The 21,962-nt window shown below is 54.7% G+C and overlaps 1 protein-coding gene across 2 annotated transcripts; it reads right to left on the minus strand.

The window, feature by feature from the left end:
• Positions 1–7,998: 7,998 nt before the first annotated feature.
• Positions 7,999–21,724, minus strand: ANHX (anomalous homeobox). 2 transcript variants are annotated; one of them, XM_036874124.1, is made up of 9 exons: positions 21,476–21,724; positions 18,841–18,968; positions 16,741–16,864; positions 15,694–15,907; positions 15,152–15,269; positions 13,700–13,992; positions 10,164–10,311; positions 8,360–8,444; positions 7,999–8,085 (listed from the first exon to the last, which is right to left on the minus strand). In XM_036874124.1, the coding sequence occupies exons 1-9, from the start codon at positions 21,722–21,724 to the stop codon at positions 7,999–8,001; spliced, it is 1,446 nt and encodes a 481-aa protein (XP_036730019.1). The 2 variants fall into 2 exon arrangements, with proteins under 2 accessions (XP_036730019.1, XP_036730020.1); XM_036874125.1 differs by lacking the exon at positions 13,700–13,992 and having other exon boundaries at positions 10,164–10,292.
• Positions 21,725–21,962: the final 238 nt, after the last annotated feature.

Here is a 21,962-nt window from a genome sequence, read left to right on the forward strand (position 1 = left end):
AAGATGATAATTAACCCCAACTTCTTTGTTCTTCCCCTTTAAAAACGGTCAAGTTGGAGTGGATCTGAGGCTTGTCACCCACTCTCTTGCTTGGTGCCATAAGCCCTTACTTTGCTGCAAACTCCCACTGCAGGAGTTGGGCTTTCTGTGCCACAGGCGCACGAGCCCATTGATGGGTTACATCAACTCACAAACTCCACTCAACAAAACAAAGCCCTCTGTGGCTGGCCTTCCTCATGCCCTTGTTTAAAGACAGCTGCTCTGGGATTATCAGCGTTGGGGGGGCGGGGGGGGGCGTGTGCACCAAGAGAAGGTTCTCGCCCTTCTGTCTCCAAACAATTGATCAAAGATTTCACCAGGCAGATCCTTTGCGGGCAGAGTGAGCGAAGTGGGGTAAAGGTGCTAAGCGTCAGGGAGAGACTCTGCTTAAAAGAAAGCAAAGCACGACATCTGCCAAAGGGAAAAAGGGAACTGCCCGATCTGTCCTCTTGCTCTCTCTGGCCTAACAGATGCGCTCCATGCCCTCGGATTATGACATGAGAAAAGCGTGCCATCTCCTAGTCAAAAGCCACTGACCCAGAAGTGTTGTTGAACCCAAGTTCATGTGCCTGACACATAATGAGGCCAAACAAACAGAAACATCAGCGTTTGGAGCAGAGAGAGTTTTATTAATCTGTAAGCAGCTTTTGGCAGGAAAGAGCTCTCTGCAGGAGGCCCCGTTTGTCCTACCACTTCAGCAAAGCTATATTTTAACTAACCCAAGCACATCTTCCAAATGTTTTGATCACATAATACTTTGCCTAACCTGTTGGTTCTTTCCTTAGATTAAAGAAATATAAAGAATAAGTAATTAACAGATGATTGGACCTTTTCCCCAGCTTGGCCTTCAGTAACCTCACGAGCAAACTGTGTGAGCAGGATAGCATCTAAAGAGAGGTCACAAGGAGTCCACAAGCCTGCACACAGTGGGGCGTGGGATGGCTTGGACCCCCTACCTCAGTGATTAACTGAGATTACTTCACCTTTTTCGTGGCTAAGCAGACTCTTTGGAGTTGGTTTTGGGACATGAGTTTGCCTTCTCCCCAGACTGCTGGCTTTCTTATTAAAGCAATTTTTCTGTTCCTGCCAGCACTTGCCTCTGGAATATTGACAAGCGGCTGGACCTGAGCTGTGCACCAGTCCAGAAGGTGGGGGATGCAGGTTTGTCTCAGGTCCATCTTGCTGGCTGGCCAGGGTGCAAGGTCTTTAAAGGCAAAAAGGGTAAATGAGAGGGGGTCTTGGTGATTTCAGCTTCCTGATGAGACCTCAGTTGCAGACTTCCCAGCACCATCCTGTGACTCAATGTGTCATTGGTGACTGTGATTGATCTTCATGTCCCTGAAAAGCAAACTAGAAAATCATGGTCTTGTCATCCTTTAACCTGTTTCTAGGAGAGAGCAAAGGCCACAGTTGAGGCATTTTATTATTTACTTAGAGCCTATGTGATGGGTTAAGAATTTTAATTCCTGGTTGGCCCCTGGTGTTTCCTCTGACACCATCTGGGCCTGCTTTTCCTTCGTTTCTGCATTCCCTATCTTCCCTAATTAGTAAGTGCATGTGTCCGCTCTTTGGAACTCAGGAAAGGCCTAGGAGACTAAAGCCTTTCTCTGCAAACAAGAAATGGGGGACATGGAGAGTCTTTTGAACCCAGGAGGGCCCTGCAGGGTCCTGACCGGTTCCCCCCCGCCCCTTTTCTCTGATACTCCTCAATCCTGAGGGGAACAGGGGTGGGACAAAAAAAGGAATACACTTTTGTAAAGAAAGGTTAATCATAAACTCAGCAGAGGAACTCGGTATCAGAAGCTTGATATAAATACATCACCCTCCTACCATGAGTCCAGTACCGAGCTAGGGAGAGGAGGGTACAGCAGAATATTCTCTCCTCCTGAAAACTGTCAACTTTCTGGAGACTCCCAGACATGGGATTTCTAGAGAACAGATACTACAGGAAGAAAGCAGACCAGCAACATGTGACTTGAAGATCAGAGCTACAGAAACTCAGAGAGGGGAGTGGTCAGGATTGGCTGGAGCTGTCGGGAAAGGTTCCAAAGCGCAGCGGGAACCTGACAAACTACCTCAGCCAGGTGACCAAGGTTAACAGTAACAGTGGTAAGTGTCTCGAGAGCCTACTGCCTTGATATAAAGTGATGAGAAAGCCCTTGACCTCTGTGATCTGCTTCCACAAAACCCATAACCCCCGTCTAACCATGAGAAAAACACCAAGTAAATCCCAATGCGGGACAGCCTACAGAGTACCTGCCCGGTCCTCCACCACCCTGCCATGGTCATCGAAACAAGGAGGGTCTCAGAACCTGTCCAAGCCCAGAAGAGCCTAAACAGACATGATGATCACATGTCATGTGGTGCCCTGGATGGGATCCTGGAACAGAAAAAGGTAGAAGGAAGGGAACTTGAATAGCATAAAATATGGATTGCAGTTAATAATAATGTTTCAATAGTGCTCATTAATTGTGACAATTCTATAGAAAACTAGAAAGAGAGGGAAAATTAAAGTCAAATAAAAGAAATCTTTTGCTTCAGATTGGAAACCTAGAAGAAATTGGTGATTCCTAGTAAAAATACACATTAACAAGATGGACCCAAAAATAAGGACAATGTAAACAGACCAATTAGCATAGAAAAGCCGGGAATGGTGCTTAGAAATCTCCCACTAGAAAAGACCCCCGGACCGTTTGGGTTCACAGTTAACAGCTGAGTGTTAAGTGACCTTTAACAAATTCTGATTTTAATAACAAAGCTTGATATGCTTACATATTTCATTTAGTGTAGGATGTCACTGTTTACAAAACAGACATTTTATGTAGTATTACAAATATGCTGCCTATTAAACTGTGACTTTCTCAACAAAAGGAAAAAGTTGTTGATGAGCTCACTTCCATTAAAGCCAGAAAGGAAAAATTTTAATATATTCTCGTTTTGGTGTAAAAACTGGATTTAAACTTAATGTTGTGAGTTTTAACACACCTCCTTTTCAACGTGTCGATTAACTTGTTCAACGGCATCGACACTGTAACAAGAAAGGGCCATCAGAACACTAATGAGAGCAAGAACGCAGGGGCGGCTGGCCCTCGGGTGGCTGGCGGGGCCGGTCCCCGGTGCACGTGCGGCCCTTCGGAAGTACCACTATGACCCACTTCTGTACGAAGAACGCTGTGTGCCCTGAGTGACAGCGCCTTAATGCGGGGATGCTTTCGTAAAATACAGTTGACCCTTGAACAATTCGGGTTTGAACCGCTCGGATCTACTCACGTGTGGATTCTTTTCAATAGAAAATGCTGCAGACTGGATCCACCAATGCGAAACCAGGGTGACGGAGGGCGACCATCAGTCATACTCCATTCTGACGGCAGAGGGTCAGCGCCCCAGCCCCACTGGCTCAAGGGTCGACTGGAGCCCTGATGAAATTCTAGTGAGAAAATAAAGAGAAACCCTGGGGCAAAGCCCCGGGGATGAGATTCCGTGCCCATGTCCAAGACCGACGCCTGCGCTCTGCCCTCCCGGCCGCTGTCCCCCGAGTCCCAGCTGGGGACAGCACGGGCTCCACAGGCCACCAGAGGGTGGCATCTTGCTCAGGGGAAGGACACTGCGGTGTTGTCGGGACCACGAGTGAGGGCAGGCATGGCTCACCCACGACACAGCCTTGGAGTGGCGTGGCACTCGGGCGCCACCAGCACCAAGTGCGTGACCCAGATGAACACGGTCCGGCCACACAGAAGGGCTCCCAGCTGTGTAATCCCGCGGGGGCCCAGGTCCACGAGAAGCCGCACGAACCCCGCGGATGCTGTTACAGACACACAGGCCTGGGCTCCCCAGGGGTCGGCTCCAGAAGCGGATCCACGCTAGTGCTTCTGTACTGGGTTAGAGCTGAGGGTGCCTGCGCCTCACTCCGTCCACACTCTCCGCTCCCTGGATACTGAAGACACGGTCCGGGCCCCGCTGGCCCCGCCAACATGGATATGGTTCTGCACCCAGAGAGCCAGGACTCCATCTAACTACCTTCAATACTTTAGCACCTCCAACCCCAGGACAGGCTGGCCCCAGCCCTCACTGGGCGGAGGAGCCCAGCGCCAGACCCAAGTCCTACAGCCAGGAGGGATAGGGTCTCCTGCCTGGGGCCCCCAGTAAGCGTGATGGGGTTGCCCCAGGGAGGGACCAAGGCGCCTCAGGCCAGCAAGGGGTGGAGATCACTGCCAGAAACAGGAACACTGTTACAGGTTGAATTGTGCTCCCAGAAATCCACGTGTGGAAGTCCCAACCCCCAGTACCTGTGAATGTGACATGACATGGATATGGGGTCTTTGCAGATGATCAAGTCAAGAGGAAATCATTCGGGTTGGCCGGAACCCACTTTGATCGTGTTGGTATAAAAAGGGGGAATTTTGACAGACAACACACACACACACACACACACACACACACGGAAAATGCCTTGTGAGGACTGCAGCTATGCTGTCCCAAGACAAGAGCTGCCAGAAGCTGGAGGGAGCCCTGAATCAGATCCTCCCCCCGGTGCCCTCAAGGCCTTGCCAACACCTAGATGCCACACTTCCAGTCTCCAGGACCACGAGACGACAGATTTCTGTTGTTCTGAGCCACCTGGTTTGTGGCACCTCATTGTTTTGTTTTTCGGCTGCACCGCGCGGCTTGTGGGATCTTAGTTCCCCGACCAGGGATGGAACACGCACCCTCAGCAGTCAGAGTGTGGAGTCCTAAGCACTGGACCGCCAGGGATTCCCTTGTGGTACTTTGTTACAGCAGCCCTAAGGAACAGATACAGGCACCCTCTGCTCTGTCCCCTTCCCCCGAGACCACAGTGGGTGAGGGTAGAGGCAGGGCCCTTCACAGACAGACCAAGGCCACTGCTGGGTGGTCACTCTGGCCCTGACTGGGAGCTCTGGACACAGCTCTCAGCCTCCAGGGGCCATGGGAGGATGAGGACGGGGGGGGGGGGCTCCCTGGAGCTGGTCACAGCACCCCCCCTTCCTGGAGCCCGGAAAGCCCAGGAATAGCCAGACCCCACCCCTCACCGTCCTCTGGGCCCCTCCCCCAGCCATCAGCAGGTTGGAATGGCCGCTATCTGCGTCTTCATCTCAGTAGGGGAGACACAGAAAGAGACACTCTTGCCTGGTCATTGCATCTCACCAATGTCCACTGGCTCAGGCTGGCCCTTTCAGGAGGGGCGAGCAGGACAGACTGTGGGCCAACACCCTCTTCTCAGAAGGGCCTGGGGTCAAGCCAGGAAGCAGGGAGGGAAGTGGTGGGCAAGGAGGCCTGATTGCCAGGACCCAGAGGGCAGAGCCCCCTCCCTCCAGGTGCTCTGTGGAGGAGGGGCGAGCCCCTTGCCTCCTTCCGCAGGTCTGACACAGCATAGGTGGCCCTCCGCAGGAGGTCCGGTCTGTCAAGGGTCAGCTCCAGAGACTTTAGTCCATTTTCTCCAAAGCAGACCTGACGCAGCTGGCGACTCAGGGCTCTGGGACTTTCAGGATGGAGCCCAGTGCCTGCCAAGGGTAGGAGGGAGGAAAATGCCCTAGAGGTCCTCACGAGAGGACCACGGGTCCTCACCAGGGTCCCGCCTCTGACTGTGACCAGTCCCCACCCAGGGCAACCAGGGTCTGCTGGCCACAGGAGACCAGGACAGGCCCAGAGCTCTACATGTTTCCTGGGAAGGTCGACGGGTGGCACACCCTGTAGCAGCCCAGGGCGTTATAACCCCTAACCCCTAACCCTAAAGCACGTTCACTAATTGTGCTGACATGTTGTACAGAATTTGAATAAGGGTGAGTGAGTTTGAAGAGCGTGCTTCATGTGGGGACAGGTTGTGTGGATAAGACTGGGTAAAATGCGTTGTGGAACTCAGTTATTTACATCAATCACCATTTGGGTGAAGGGTACATCATGAAGAGTGACTCTTGGTGACGGGGTTGTACACTGTGTGCATGTGTGGGGAACGTCAGTGACGTCTGAGATCCCAGAACTGGGGTAAAAGGGAGAGTACAATGTTCACGAATTCTGAGAATTAGGTAAGCACATTAGGGAAACTAATGAATTAGTTAATAGAAAATTTGATGAGAAACAGGATATTTACATAGCTTCAAAGCACCATCCCCTAAAATACTTACACAAAGAGAAAAAGAGGAACTTTACAGTGGAGAAGCTTGGTCGGCAACACCCTAACCAGGTGATGGAGATGAACACCATCAGCGATGGGGTGAGGTGAGCAAGACCATGTGCCGCCCAGAAGACGCAGTAAGGACCAAGCGTCACTTCTGGGATATTCCTTCCAAATGCAAACCCCAAATCACAAGGAAACGTCAAACATGGCCACTTTGGGGGACATTCTGCAGAGTAACCGGCTTGCAATCCTCAAGTCGAGGTCATGGAAGGCCAGGAAAACCCAGGGACTGTCCCAGGCTGAAGGGCACTGAAAGCCCTGTTGAGTAAAGGCAGCCAGTGCTATGGGGCGGATTTGGATTCTCTCACATCCAGGGCATTACTGGGACAACTACCTGAACTCTCATGGTGTCTGGCAATTAGGAGGCGGTAAAGCACCAGGACTGATTCCCTGATTTCCATGGAGGTGCTGTGCATGTGTAGAATTCCTTATCTGAAGGAAACACATAAAGTATTAGGGGAATATGATGGGGCAGCAGGTCAGTAACTTGTTCTCAAATGGCTCAAAGGAAAAAAGATCTTTGTACCCCATTTTCAACTTTTGGCCAGTTTTCAATTGTTTCAAAATAAGGAAATGTTTTCAAACTGAAAGGCCCGAGTTTCCGGGAACCTGGAATGTGAGTGGCCGTCCAAGTGGCACGCCTGTCACTCGTGGTGCTCGGCCCTGCCTGCGGTTCTGGCGAGGAAGATGGGACGTGACGGGCTGCGGGGGGAGCACTGGTGGTCTCAGCTGAGACACCGCTCCTGGGGAGCTCCCGGCGTCCACTCAGGCATCCCAGGCTCTCAGCTGCTCCCCACTTCACCCCATCCCCCAGCAAGTACCTGGAAGCGCCCCCTTAGTCCTCTGCCTCTCCCCACTCTCCTGTGAGCCCCGAGGGCACAAACCTGACTTTGCTCCCCGCTCTACCACTTCTGCTGACCAACAGGACGGGGAGGTGAGGGTCAAGGGCCCATTCCCAGAGGGGACAGTCCTGGGTGTCAAAGCTCAGCCCCTGGCCTGTGCGCTCGACACGCCGCTTCCACCTTGGGGGCAATTCCTCCTTCCCGGGGCAAAGTGACCAGGTAAGGGGCAGAGCGCAGAGATGCCCACGGGACGCTGCTTATAAAACGGAGCCGGTGGGAAGGATCCGAATATCCCTCACCAGGTCCTGATGCGTGGAGTAGTGCCCACGCGCTGTGCAATGGGGGCCAGGCCTGGGAGGGGCAGGTGTCCGGGACAGTTAAGTGAATGGGGGAGGGGGGTGTCAGAACATTAAACTTTAATTGAACAGAACACTTGGTCGGCAAACACAACGGATCACAACGCGAGGGGAAGGCGCCGCGCCCCACCCAGCGCTCTCCTGCGGAGCACGTGCCTACGTGCGGGCCCACACCGCACTCACCACGGGGCTGGGCGGAGAAGGCCGGCCTGTCACAGCACAGGCAGGAGGGTGGCTGCAGTGCCACACCCTCCTCTCTGGAGAGGGGCCTTCCTGCCCACAGCCTGCCCAGGAGCTTGACTGCAAGCTGCTGCTGCCTGAGCAGAACAGACCCACCTCTGACTGCTGACTTCATGAATGTTTCTCAGATGCTTCTTGCAGTATAGGGAGTTGCCAACCAAACTATTCAAACATGGCAGGGGGCTCAGCCGCCCTCAGTGCTTCTCAGCAGAACCCCCAGGGAACTCTGGGGACCTCCTTCTTCTGTAGGGACAGACCTCTGTAACTTGTGTTACCAGACGTCCACACTTGCTCCCCTGGAGCACTGGCCGGGCTCCCGAGGGGCAGCTCAGCCCAGGCTGCCCCCTGAAAGCTCAAGGAGCATCCTGGCTCCCCAGAAGGCGTCGCTGGAGGTCTGGTCATCGGGCCACTGCACCTGGAATGCCAACACAGCATCACACACGGAGGTACCGTCTGTGGGCTCTGCCTTCCCATCTGGGTCACCCCTGATCCTGGGACCCACCCCCTCTGGACTCCGTAAGGAACACCTCCCCATGACACCTGCCTCCCAGTTCTCATTCCACCAAAGTCCAGCCTCAAGGCATCCCTGCCCCATGTTCAATTCTGCCCGTTTTATTCACTCCAAAGTCCCAAGCTGAGGACCCAGGAGTTAGGAGGGAAACCCACGGTACCTCGTAGGAAGGCCTCACCTGGCTGGAGGGCATGGGCTGGCCCAGCTCCATGGCCAACTCGGGGCCAGGGAAGGCAGGCGGGGCCGGGGCCAGCTCCGGGGTGCTGGAAAAGGGACAGTGTCAGGACAGGCCCTTTGCCAGGCCCTATTTGAGGCTCACGCTGTTTACTGTGAGCGACACACCCTGAGAACTTTCTGCCCATCAGAAGCCCTTCCTGGGGCCGGACTCTCTTTTGGGAACGGCCTCCTCCTGCAGGGCCCTCAGGTGTGCAGGATGCTGGAGGGGCCTGTGTGACACCTTGGGCAGGTGGCTCAGGTAATCAGAGAGCACATCAGGGCAGGCTCACAGAGGAGGGGGTGGTGAGCAGAGATGGGAAGGAAGAGAAGGTCACGAGAAGGAACAGGCCTGAGGTGTGAGGGAGTCCAGAGGTCCTTAGGACCGAATCAGGGGTAGCGGCAGGGGGAGCAGGTGCGGCCGCTCGGAACAATGACCACGCAGTTCCTCAAAGTCACACCACACCTACCCTGTGACCCAGTCATCCCACCGCTAGGTGTACAAGCCCCAGGACACGAAGGCAAACATGCAGGCCGCCACGTGTCTGGGGATGTGCACAGCAGCCCCAAACCAGGAGCTCCCAAATGCCTGCCAACAGGTGATGACAATCCCCACCAAGGACCGGGACGCGGCAACGAAGCGGGAGGGACGCTGACACACACAGCAGCGGGGCAGGCCTCACAGCGGTCAGGCTGCGGGAAAGAAGCCACACCAAAAAGAGAGTCCATGCTATACGATTTAACTTCCATGAGACTCTAGGAAACGCAGCTAAAGAAAGCAGGGCCTTGGTCCTGAGGCGGCCGGGGTGGAAACAGCCCTGTGACCTGTGACTAGCAGCACAGCTATGGTTTGTAGGAAATATGTAAGTCACACTCGGAAAACTGTCCTGTGTACCATCTAAACATGTTGGTTTACTTTATGCCAACTACACCCCAATGAAGCTGTTTTTAAACAAGGAATCAAGGTTACCAGATCAGAGCAAGGCTGAGCCGGGGCACTGGAGTCCAAGGGTGACCCAGCCAGTGGAGAGGCCCAGCAGGCCACGAGGGGCCCTGTGGCTGCTGTGTGTGGCTCCCGGTCATAAACGGAAAAGTGAGTCCATCAGCACGGTCTGGATTTTCCCACCGTCTGGCTGTTTCCGCAAGCAGAGCCTGTGACCTGGGAGGCCGCTCCCCTTCTCTCCCATGTCCCCCAGTAATTCTGCCCTCACGGGGCACCTGGCCTTCTGCTCCCAGACTAGGGAGACCCCGAACCCTGGGGACCCTGTCCTGCGGCCCCCATCGTAGATTCCCTCTCCACCGGAGGACCCCTGGCCCGACATCACCTCCTGTGAAGTCTCTGGGCACTGCCACGGCCTCCACTGGCCACAGTCCACAGCACCTAGGCCGTTCACGGCCGTCCCAAGCCCCTTTAAAACTCCAATTTGGAATATACAATCAGGACCTTGATGCTGTCCAGAAACTAAAACAGTCTTTGGGGAAAAGAAAATGCCTGAAAGAGGCTGCTGGGGCCCAGGGAGACCTCTGGGGAAGCGTGGAGGCCTAAGCACCATCCACAGAACGGATGCCCACATCTGCTCCAATGCCTCTCTGAGGGAAACACTACCATCTTCTTTAGGTAGATGTAGGATGGGGGACTGCTGAGGTTTCCAGAAATCCATGAGGAAAGGACGCACTCTGCACCGTTGGAGATGGTGAGTCTGTGCACCAGGCACCCCGTCCGTGGCCTGTAGGCAGTGTCACCTGAGCCCTGTGGCTGTGCAGCTTACCTCTGGGTGAGGGTGAACTCAGGAGCCTGCAGCGGAGGCTGGGGCACCAGGAAGCCGCTCGCCTGTGGTTCCACTCGGCCACCGCTGGTACCTGGACCCTCCTCCAGGTATGTGCTCTGGGCGTTGCTGCTGGGAGGGTCAGCGAATCCTGCACGGGAAGAAATCCCACAACCCAGTGCTGGGGGAAGGGGGCACAGCCTACGTGCAGCCCAACACAGGCCTCCGCGGATAGGCGGCGTCCAGCCTGGCCGGCCCCCAGCCTCGGCTCCTGCGCCGAGGAAAGAGCAGCCACCTCTGCTGATCTCAGTGGTCTCTGCAGGCTCCCAAAGACCAAAACGATGTCAGGTTTTGCTGACCTCAAATTTTTCTTTGTCATTCTAGATCTCACGCCAGCCCCGGTGCCAAACAAAGACTCAGCACCCCAGTCCGCCCTACGCCCACCGCGGCCGTCTGAGTAGAGACCCCGCAGTGTCCCCCGTTCACCACAGGCTGGCCCAGCCCGTGGCCGTTGCCCTCCCCTTTCACCTTGGGTTTCACCATGATTTCACTGCAGTGCAAGGTGTTACTACCTTGCCTTGCCTTTTCTCTCTACTTAAGATATTGTAGAAAATCCCTCAGGGTGTCTTTCACCCTAAAAGGCAAGCCACTGTGGACGTGATCAATTCTGGGTCAACAGACATTTAGGAGCAAAGTGAGCTAAGAAGGAAGGTCCACTGCTGCCCTAAGTCTATCCAGGTGGTAAAACTAGCATGCATCCCTGATCTCAGACCCCAAACAACAGTCCTCCCTCCTGTCTGCCAGAGCGTAGACCTTCCTAACCATTTGGTGTATGACTCTACCTCCACCTTCTGCTGTTTCCCCTTTCCTGCAGAACTTTACAGATAGTCTGAGGTCCAGGAAATATGGTTAAGTGCTAATTTGAACATTTCCAGTTTACACAGAATAGATCAGTGGGTTTAATCTTCTTCCTCCAAGAGAAACAGAAATAAAAAGCCCAAAGCCTAGAACGAAGGGAGTGTCATGGGAAGGGTAACTGGCAGGTGGGAGATGTCCATGTTCTGCAGATGCAGGGCACAGGTCTGATCCCACGGTGGGGGGAGTCTGAAGGGAAGCTGGGGCATAAGCGGGGGCCAAGGACCCTGAGAGGTTTGCAGGGAGGGAGGGAAAGCAAGGTGCTCAGGCAACCGGCAGGGAGCTCTCCAATTCCCAGAGAACATCACCCCTCACATAGGCTGGACACGGTGTGAAGACCAGCTTCCCTCATCCCAGTATGAGGCTGGCCACTGCCCATCCCAACTCCAGCCTTGTTAGTAAACATGGACAGGAAAAGGTCTCTGAAATCAAAGACCAATCCGATCAGATGGAAAAGCTGCCTCGGAGAAATGAGTCTCCAGGCTCTTCCTCTTTGGGGCACCTCTTCCTCCTCTGTTCAAGGAAGGGCCTGAATCCACAACCCCAACATTCCCCCCTTCAGGCAAGAAAGCACATTTTCTGAAACTTCTAACTAGGATACTCAGAGACATATAAGATATTGCATCTATAAAAAGTAATACGATTGGGGCTTCCCTGGTGGCGCAGTGGTTAAGAATCCACCTGCCAACGCAGGGGACACGGGTTCGAGCCCTGGTCCGGGAAGATCCCACATGCCGCGAAGCAACTAAGCCCGTGCGCCACAACTACTGAGCCTGCGCTCTAGAGCCTGCGCACCACAACTACTGAAGCCCGCGCGCCACAACTACTGAAGGCCGCGCACCGAGAGCAGATGCTCCGCAACCTCAATGAGAAGCCCGCACACCACAACGAAGAGTAGCCCCCGCTCGCCACAACTAGAGAAAGCCCGTGTGCAGCAACGAAGACCCGACACAGCCAAAAATAAATAAATTATTTTTTTTAAAAATTTATTAAAAAAAACAAAAACAAGTAACATGATCTATGAAGAAAGGAAAATCAGAAATAAGAAAAGGGAGCTTGGGGAACTTCCCTGGTGGTCCAGTGATTAAGACTCCATGCTCCCAATGCAGGGGGCCCAGGTTCGATCCCTGGTCAGGGAACTAGATCCCGCATGCCGCAACTAAGAGCCTGCACGCGGCAACTAGAGACCCCGTGTGCCGCAACTAAGACGCAGCACAGCCAAATAAATAAATAATTTTTTAAAAAAAAGAAAAGAGAGCTTGGAGTTCTCTTAAAATATATAACTGTCAAAATATCATAAGACAGAGTTTAAGACAAAAGCACGTACAATAAAAAAGAAATTTTTTTAAAAGGTAAGCATTTTGGGAGATTGGTCCAGGATTTCCAACATCCAAATAACATTTGTGCTCTAAAGAGAGAACTGGAAGGAGGAAACTATCAAAGAAAATCACAAAAAGTGCCCAGAGCTTAAAGAAGACCTTGTTCTCTGGTTCTTTAAATTGAAAAGCTTAACAACAAAGTGAATTCAAAAGACTCACACCTGGGACCATCACTGTGAAATTTCAGAACACCAAGACTTCAAAAATAAAAAGCTCCAATAAAGGAAAAATACGTAAACATCAGAATGACATCTGACTTAAAATGACAACATTGGATGCTATGATTGGATGCTGTGTTGCTTTCAAATTTCTAAGGGAAAAAGTATTTTAAACTCAGAATTCTGTCCCCGACAAATCGTTAATCAAACTTGAGGGCGGATTAAAGACAATTTCAGAAGATGCAAGGAATCAGACACTTTACCTTGCAGGCACCCTTTCTTATAAAGTTAATTAAAGACGTTCTCTAACATAACAAGAGTCAAGAAAGAAGGAACAAGACTTGCAATTAAGGAAACACTGAAGCAAACCCAGGGAAGCAGTTAAAGTTGCTCCTGGGATGACGGCTCCACCCCAGACTGGGAGCAGGAAGAAGGAGGCCCCAGCAACAAGTCTTCAGAGGGGATGCTTAAGACACTGCAAGAAGTTAGGGATGTTGATAAAAGCAGACAATGTAAGAAAAAAGGGAGGCAATGACAAACTACAAGACGACCTGTATGTAACCACAGAAGACTAAGGAATTTAGGTGACGGGCTGAGTTCAGTGCCAACATCCTCCTTAGAAGCTGGGATGTCACAAGATGCTATCGTGTTTGGTGCACAAAATATATACCTGAATACGTGTTCTTTAAAGGTATTTATAGCGACAGTTACAACTAAGGAAGAAACTAGGACGAGAGGGCCAGGGGTCTGAACTGCTCAGCCCTCCTCTGTTGGAGCAGATGTTGGCTGGTTAGTTACAGGGACTGGAGTACAGGGGTGGCAGCCATTTCATTTCATTTTAACTCTTTCCTCACCATCTTATTTTTTTAGTCACGTGCACATTTTATTTTGAAAACAAAAATAAAATGAAAAATATCCAGGCTGTTGGTGGGAAGAGCCTGTTCCAACTGCACTGGTCTGGGGTCTAATCAAATACATGAGATTCAAGCAGAAAGTCCTGGCCCCTCAGAATTCTTCCCCGTCAAATGACATACAAGCAGCTGAAGCATCTGATGTAGAAACACATGGTCTGTCTAGCGAGACCCACCTGTGGCGCTGGGCTCACCAAGGGCGGCGATGGACACAGCCAGAGGAGCATCTGCAGGGCGCATCGTGAGGTCCAGCCCGTGACTGTGGATCAGTTGCCTAGTCTGGAAGGGAACTTCCTTGGAGGATGCCAGTGCAAGAGACGTCAGCCACGACTCGGGGGCACCCAGAGAGGGGTCCAGCGTGTCGCTGCCAGCAGCCAGAGGGCAGAGGCCAGGGCCAGGGCAGACGGGAGGAAGAGTGGCAGGATCGTGGCTAGGCCCCTCCTGGTACATCTCACCACCCTGCAGAGACCTGGGGAGCACAGCGAACATCATCCCTTGGTGGGCAGAGGCTCCCTCAGGCTGGGGGAGGTGGGCCTGGGAGGAGATTCTGGCCCAGTTTGGGAATCTGGGCTCCGGACTCAACGCAGCCACAGATGGCTGTGGGGTCCACCCCAATCACGCTGCCTTCACAGTTCTCCCTGGGGCTGCAAGGGTTCCAGAGACACAAAAAATACTACCGCTGGAAACCTAAGATACATTAGCAGTTTATTTACAAGGGCCTTCAATGAAGCACTGTTCCACAATATTGAAAGCTGAAAATGATTAGGAAGAGCCTAATAGTTGAATGATTAAATGAAGGTGGATCTTAAAGGAATGTTAGGCAGCAGCTAATAATTTAAAGAATTAAAATATTCCCCAAATGCTCCCTGTGTCTCAGATGGTGCTCCTGGGCTTTTGTTAACAACCCCCCACCCCTGTCATCTGTGCAATGACGTGCATGGCAGGGTCCATCACTATCCTCATTTCACAGGTGAGAAAAAGCAGACACTGAGAGGTCACGGGAACCTGCCTAAGGCCACACACCTGGGTAGTGCCAGCCTGGATGTGAGGTGCCAGCCCAGGTGGTGTCATGAGAGACGCTGAAAACACAAGTGTAAATGGAAAAAGTGGGCACAGCTTGATGTTTACACAGACGTGGACCTGGTCCCACACTCAGGCTCAGTCCTGCTGCTGCCGGCACTTTCCTCACAGCAGTTTGTGCGGCACCACAGGGGCAACAGGGTGAGGGAAAGCGGTTTGACAGGGCCTGGTCTGTAGCAAGAAATGTTGGCTGTTACTAACTTAATGATATACCAACCATACCAAATGCTAGAGAGAAACAGACCACGAGGACAGCGGGTTTGCCTTTAGGAGATAGGTCTGCATGTTTTTCTTTGTTTTCCCCGTTCTCCAAAATTTACGTTAAGTCAGGCTGTGAGTCAGGCTCCAGGGAACAAGTTTGGGGTCCATGACGTGGGCTCCTTGCCAGTGGCTCCCCTGTACCTGGGGTCTCAGCTCTCTCTGCCCTCCATCACTGAGCTGGTCCCAGTGTCCGGCAGGCATTCCTACGCCCACTCCAGGCCTGGTCTCCCACTGAGGATGGGGAATTGAACAGGGGACGGTCCCATGGCCCACGTGGGTGGCAGTACCTGGGAGCCAGTGACTTTGGCATGGTCTCGTCTCCAGAGAAGTCTGGGGTCAGGACCAGTGGCTCCCACGGCCCTTGGGTGGTCTCCTGGGTCTGTGCAGACCCACTTTCCTCAGGTCCTGTGAAAAGCCGATCAGACAGGAGGGGAAGCTGGGTGATGCTCAGACTCCCAGCCTCCTTCCCAGCAGGTTAAGAGCAGCCATGCTGGCTGCTGAGTATTCTTTGTTTGTCCCTTGATCTGTCTTTGGTCTGAACCAACACCCATAATTAGGAACCCAGAACACCCTAAATTCTAGTGCTTGGCTCACTTCCCACTGACTCCTGGCCCTGGCCGCAAAGTAACCTCTCAACGCAAAACGCCGCTGCAGCCCCACCTGGGCCCATCCTGAGCCCAACCTGACCCTCAGCTTCAGCGATCTCGCTTCCCACAGGGTGAAGTCCCGAACGTGCAGACGGGGGCTGGCGGAGAGGGTCCTGTCCTGTAACCAGTGACCCTACCTCGGCCTGGCCCTAGACACAGGTTTTGGGAGAGGGGCCACTCACCCGACCACTGAGGCCTGTCCACGCACCCAGAGCCAAGGTGGGGCTGGCCTGTGGGCTGCGGGGGGGGCGGGACGGCCTCCCTCGCGGTGCCGTCCTCCGCCGAGTCCCGGGCTGGCGCCGCGCGCTGCACAAGGGCCCTCTGGCGCCGCCGGTAATTGGCGAACCAGTTGTAGACCTGCTCCGTGGTCAAGCGCGTCTCCGAGGCCAGGTCCTCCTGCCCCGAAACAACACGCCGCTTGCCCAGCCCGCTCCTGAGACGCGGGGCCGGGACACCAGCGGGCCGGGACACAGGGCGGCCGGGGCATCACGCGGGCCGGCGCCGTGGCCTCTGGCCTTGTTCCTCCTCAAGCCGCCGCCCGGCCGACGGCCACTCACAGCCGGGAGGGCTCGGCAGGGCTTGCAAACCGGACCCTCCCGAGGCGCCACCAAACCACTGACCGCCCGCCCGCCGGCCCGGTGAGAGAGCGCGTCGGCCACGACCGACCCTGCGATCAGGAACCTGTCCTTCCTCAGGAGACATATACGAACCACCAAGGGCCACAGCACGGAGCTCCGGGAGGGCCCCGCTGATTGGACCCGGAGAGAAGGGGCGGGGCGACCACTGGGAGAGCCCCGCTGATTGGACCGGGAGAGAAGGGAGCACGCCAGCTTTATGAGCGGCAAGGCTCTTATGCTGCCCCCTCCACCTAATCCCGAGAGCTCACCCGTGCATCCCTCCTGCCGGAGTCCCGGCCGCGGTGAGCGCTCAGTGAGCATCTGTTGAAGCCACACTGGATGACGGGGTATTAAGACTCCCGTGATGAAACTAACCCCGCCACGTGTGCAGGCGGCTGCCAGCCAAAGGGCTCCGTTCCCAGGGCAGTTCAGGGCAGGCGGAGAGCGCCAGCGCCCTGGCAGATAGGCCACTGGGGAGGCGGAGAGGTGTGGCTAAGGATGCGGGTCAATCCCCTCAGGGTGGTGATGTCACCTAAGGGTGGGAGTCCCCTAAGGACCGGGGAGGATGGGCTAAGGGGAGGGTTGCCTGGCCTCCCTCTCATCTGCTCTTACCCGCTCGGCCTTGCTGGGGTTGGTGCTCACGCCCGAAGCAAAGTCCTGCAGCTTCTGGCGAACTTCTCTGGGGAAGTTCCGGTTCTTGAGGCCGTCAGGGCAGAGGGAGGCGGGCGGTGGGTTCCTGGATGAGGACAGTGAGGAGGTGGTTACGGACCCCCCCTTTCTTCTGAATGCACCTGTCGTGCTGCCCTGGACTTCCTGTCCTTTCACTGGCCACCCCCCTCCCCTGCAGGACTGTGTGCTGCAGTCCCCAGGTCCATCCCCTGAACAAGGGAAGGGTCTCGTGTTGCCCGGGCCCACACCCCACACTTCCACCAGGGTTTCCAGTAACGCTCACTGACCAGTGGCCATGACTGTTAAAGCTGGGGGATGAGGGTACTGAGGTTGGTTATGCTACCCTCTTTACTGGGTGTATATTGGAATTGTTCCAAAAGAAAAAAGTGGCATATAAACAAACAGCACCGGTCTATACAAGATTTGCTATCCAAATGCCAATTGAACAAATCCCCACGAACATCGCAAATACACCCCACACATCCCAGTGGAGCTCAATCTCCCACTCCCCACACCGTCCCCCAGCCCGTCCTGCGCATCCAGTGAGAGACCAGCACGTCCCTGCCAATCAGCCCAAGAGCCCTGCAGCCAGGTTTATTCTCTTTACCTTCTCCAGTACATTCAACCTATCGGCAAATCCTCTAGAGTCAATCCTGACACAACCTTTTCCCCAGCCACGGCCACTCCCAGAAACTCCAAGAACCTCCCACCTCCGCTCCTGCACTAACCATCTGCTGTTAACTCCAGTGTCGCCCCTCCTTATGCCCAGAGCACGCCTTCCCTGGGCTCAGGCCTCTCCAAGGCTCAGCCCTGTGCTGCAGCCCTACCACAAGCAGAGGGCCAGTGAGTCACAGCCCTCTACTGAACGAGTTCCGTCTAGCATTCCTTGCTCTGAATTACGGGATCTGCTTTGTTTCCTGGTCTACTGTCCATCGTCCACACCCGCGGGCAGCTCCAGGACAGCAGGGCCCCAGCACCTCTAGTAATGCCCAGCAACCAGGGGCCTCTTCACAAACACTGCATGCTGGTCCCCAAGGCATTTACTTTGCTGAGCCACCCTCTGGCAGGCTGTCAGAGCCTATATGGAGGGACCTGACTGCATCCCTGAAGACCTCAAGACTGATTAACTGCTGGGCTTTGAGGACATATCTGGTGGGCACCATGAGAAAAATTCTGTCTGATGCAAAAGGAATCCATCTCTTCTTCCATCAACCAGGCCCATGGCTCAGAAACTCCTGTCACTTGGGCTTTCAGGAGCTCAGAGCAAGACCTGCAGCTCCTCCTGGCCAGTGGGGGACACCCAAGGTCAAGAACAAGGCTCTACAGTCTCGATGTCTAGGCTGGAATCCTGCCTTTGCATCTCTCTAGTGTGTAACCAGGCAAGTGACTACCTTTTCTGTGCCTTGGTGACCTCATCCATGAACGGTGATGATGGTAATGATGGTAACTAGCAGTCGTAACGTGTGCTTAGTGCTGATAATGGTCACGGTGGCGATTATCATCAACATCTATCCAGCAGCCACCGGGTACCAGACGGCCTTCTAAGCACTAAGTGTATCTCATGTGGTGCTTGCAGACCCTCACCTTTATCTCTCTTTTAAAGGTCCTGCAGCCCTGAGGGGCCGTGCTGGGATCCGGGCCAGGCGCCTGCAGAGCCTGACCATGGGGATTAGCCGAGCTGAGGGGCACCCATCCTGCAGGAAGCGAGTGAGGTCAGGGTGCCCACCTGCCGCCTCCCTCACCGCAGGGCCCTCACTGACAGGCAGCAGCTCCTGCTGCAGCTACAACTTTCGGCCTGGGTCCTGGGAACAGCTCCCTGTCCTCGCCCTGCGGGCACAGGTAGGAAAGCGTCCCCACAGCCAGCCGAGCGGTGGAGAGGAGGCTCAGTGGCGGGCACCCGCTGCTGTTGAGCCTATTGCCCTCTGTCTGTCACTGCTTCCTCTCATCTCCCTGACTCTACTTCACCTAAGTCCTTCTGTGCTCTGGGAGGGCAAACCCCTTGGGAGCCCCAGGGAATAAGCGCCAATAAAGGCCGGTGCATACCTCTTCCTGCACCGGAACTTCTGCACCGGGGTCAGCGTGGCCACGCCGAGCCTCTTCATGACCAGACGGTAGTGGATGTCATTCCAGAGCTGCACCAGCTTCAGGCTGCCACCCGGCACCCGGCATCCCTGTGGACAAGAGCCTGCTGAGACCCGGCACGCTCGCCTGCCCCAGAGCCCCGCCGTTGACCCAGCCTGACCGCTAAGAACATCCGCTGGCTGGTGCCCCGCGGCGAGGGCACGAGCCCCATGGCTGGGCTCCTGTCCCCAGCAGGCCCTCCCACGAACGGGAGGCGGGCACAGCTCTCCCTCGCCACCCCCCCCCAAGGTGAGGGCCAGGCAAGGGGAAGGCCAACTCCGGGCTGTGGCCATAGCACACAAGAGGCCAAGCCGCGCTGAGAACCACATGGTCAGGTCTGAGGGGCCCGAGGCTTGATCCCCGTCTTGCGTGAAAGGCTTTTCTCTTCCACCAGCAGGGCGGGCCCCTGGGGCTCAGTGAGTTCATTCTGAGCTGAGGGGGACGAAGGGGTCCCGGTCTGTGCCAGTGACAGCTCCCCAACCCAGTGCGGCTTGGTCATGTAACCAGACTTTAGAGATGGCCAAGGATGCTGAGTGTGGGCCTCCGCTGGACACAGCCCCTGTGGTCAGTATGTGGTTCTTGCTTTTAACCCCAGTGTTCTCAGGCCCATCTTGGTGAGGGAGGTGCTGAGAATCATTTAGCTTTCTCTCAACAGCATCAGGAAAAGCCCATTTTGCTGGGTTGAGGCCTGCAGTCTCCTGCCAGGATGGAGACGGCAGCACAACCGTCAGACAGGGAACCCGCTTGGCGCCTCCCCAGCTGCAGGAGTGGCCCTTGGCGGGAAGTGCCCTTTCTTGATGTGGCAGCCCCATCCTTTCTCTCAGGTCTCAGAACACATCGCTTCCTCAGAGACATTTCTGGACCATCCTGAGTTACGGTCCCTCTCCTGGGAGTTTTTCATCACTGATGTCACGCTCACATTCCATCACTGACTGCCTTCACGGCAGCTACTTCAGCTCTGTGTGTTCAGCCATTTATTCTGACATATTTGGAAGGCTGAGCCCTCTTATGTTCCAGGTGTCATGCTGGGTGTTGGGGATCCTTTAATGAGCAGAACTAACGCACCCCTGCTCCTGGGGCCTGCAGTGCAGGAGGGGAGGCGGATCACAGATCGAAAAAGACAGGTTTCTAACTGTGAGCTGAGGAAGGAGCCATAGAGGGGGGGTGAGGGCTCCCTTAAGTCCTTGGGAATAAAGGAGGCACTAGCTCGACGGGGTGACATTTAAAGCAGAAACCGGACAGGTAGGAAGGCACCAGCCACACAGAGTGGTGTCCAGCCTCTGGCAGAGGGAACGGCACACACAAAGGTCAAAAGACAAAGATCTCGGGAGTTCCAAGAGAGCAGCAAGCCACTGTGCGGGAGCCAGGACGGCGTGGCAGGCTCTGGGGCCGCGCCTCGGCGCGTACCATGGTCCCTTCCGCAGTTTTAAAACTGCCTCTGGCTGCTACGTGAAGACTAATAGATAGAGGGGGCAGGAGAGGACACGGTGGTGGGGCGTGAGCGCCAGGAGGGTGCCACAGGGCTTGGGGGAGAGGGAGCAAAAACAAAGAACTGGGCAGTTTAGTATCGTGAAGGTAAACTCAGCATGAGTTATGCATGGACTGTAATATGGAGTGAAAAAGGGAAACACAGGTCCCCAAATCTCTTACTAAAACCTTTTGAGGGCTTCCCTGGTGGCACAGTGGTTGAGAGTCTGCCTGCCAATGCAGGGGACACAGGTTCGAGCCCTGGTCTGGGAGGATCCCACATGCCGCGGAGCAACTGGGCCCGTGAGCCACAACTACTGAGCCTGCGCGTCTGGAGCCTGTGCTCCGCAACAAGAGAGGTCGCAACAGTGAGAGGCCCGCGCACCGCAATGAAGAGTGGCCCCCACTCACCGCAACTAGAGAAAGCCCGCGCACAGAAACGAAGACCCAACACAGCCAAAAATAAATAAATTTTTTAAAAAAAAACAAAAAAAAAACAAAAAAAACCTTTTGAGCCAGATGTATTTTGGAATTCAGAATTCCTCACACTTTAGGAAGTAACACAGGTATATACTCCATAATTTGCACTATCCCAGTATGATCTAGGGCAGGAAGCATCCTGCAAGCAAACATACCAGGATTTGGGTAGCAAAACGTACTGCAGTAATATTAAGTGGATAAATAAAGACGTAAATAGTTTCCCATCAATGCAGCTCAGGTTTGATACCAATTGAGTTGAGGTTCAAAGTACCACCAGAGGAGTGACAAAGATACTTGTGGCTTCAGAGTTCCCGAATGCAGACCCGCAGCTAAGGGACTGCAGTCCTGGGTCTGTTTGATTGCTTGCCTCACTAACCGGAGTGCCAACTTTCCAAGCCAGGACCACTGGTCCAGGACCAGAGGGATTCGATAGATGGACAGTTTTGTCTCATGTTAGCAGGCAAGTTAGAACTTAGTACAGTGAGAGTGAACTGCCCTGGCTCGGTTTATAGCAGCTCTCCCCAAGCTCCTGCTGACTTCCGGGCGTTTCCATCGTCTTCAGGATGGTGTGGGCTGCTGCCCCTCTCCCCGCCCCCCCCCCCAGTCCTACCTCTAGCAGCTGGCAGGCAGCCCGGTACTGCTCCTGCTGGGCCAGCACTCTGGCGCACACCAGGGCCACGTCCGCGTTGTCCAAGAGGTACAGGCGGAGCTGGCTCTCCAGCACGGCCGTGACCAAGGGCTGCACCTGGGCGGGGTCGTCCTGTACCTCCCGGCACAGCCTGCCTGCGAGGGTCACCAGCTCGGCCAAGGGCAGGCCAGCACCTCCGCTTCCCCTCAGCAGCTGCAGGAAACTCTGCATCCTGAGTCAGGTTGAACCCCTCTGCAAACAAGACGACAGTCAGGACCACCGCCGGCGCTGATCGGCTGACTGCACGTCAGTCCTCAGAGCAACTCTGCGAGGCCTCTCCCGCCACAGGTATCGTGGCAGCAGTGAGAGAAGGCGGCGCGACAGGGCCCGCCAGACTTTCCTTGTAGTCCCCACAACAGCGTAGACGCTGGCGGTGCACCAAGGCCCAGCTCGCTGCTCTCGCTGCCAG

The sequence above is a fragment of the Balaenoptera musculus genome, chromosome 14 (genome assembly GCF_009873245.2).
Source record: "Balaenoptera musculus isolate JJ_BM4_2016_0621 chromosome 14, mBalMus1.pri.v3, whole genome shotgun sequence".
In the NCBI taxonomy this organism is placed as follows: Eukaryota; Metazoa; Chordata; class Mammalia; order Artiodactyla; family Balaenopteridae; genus Balaenoptera; species Balaenoptera musculus.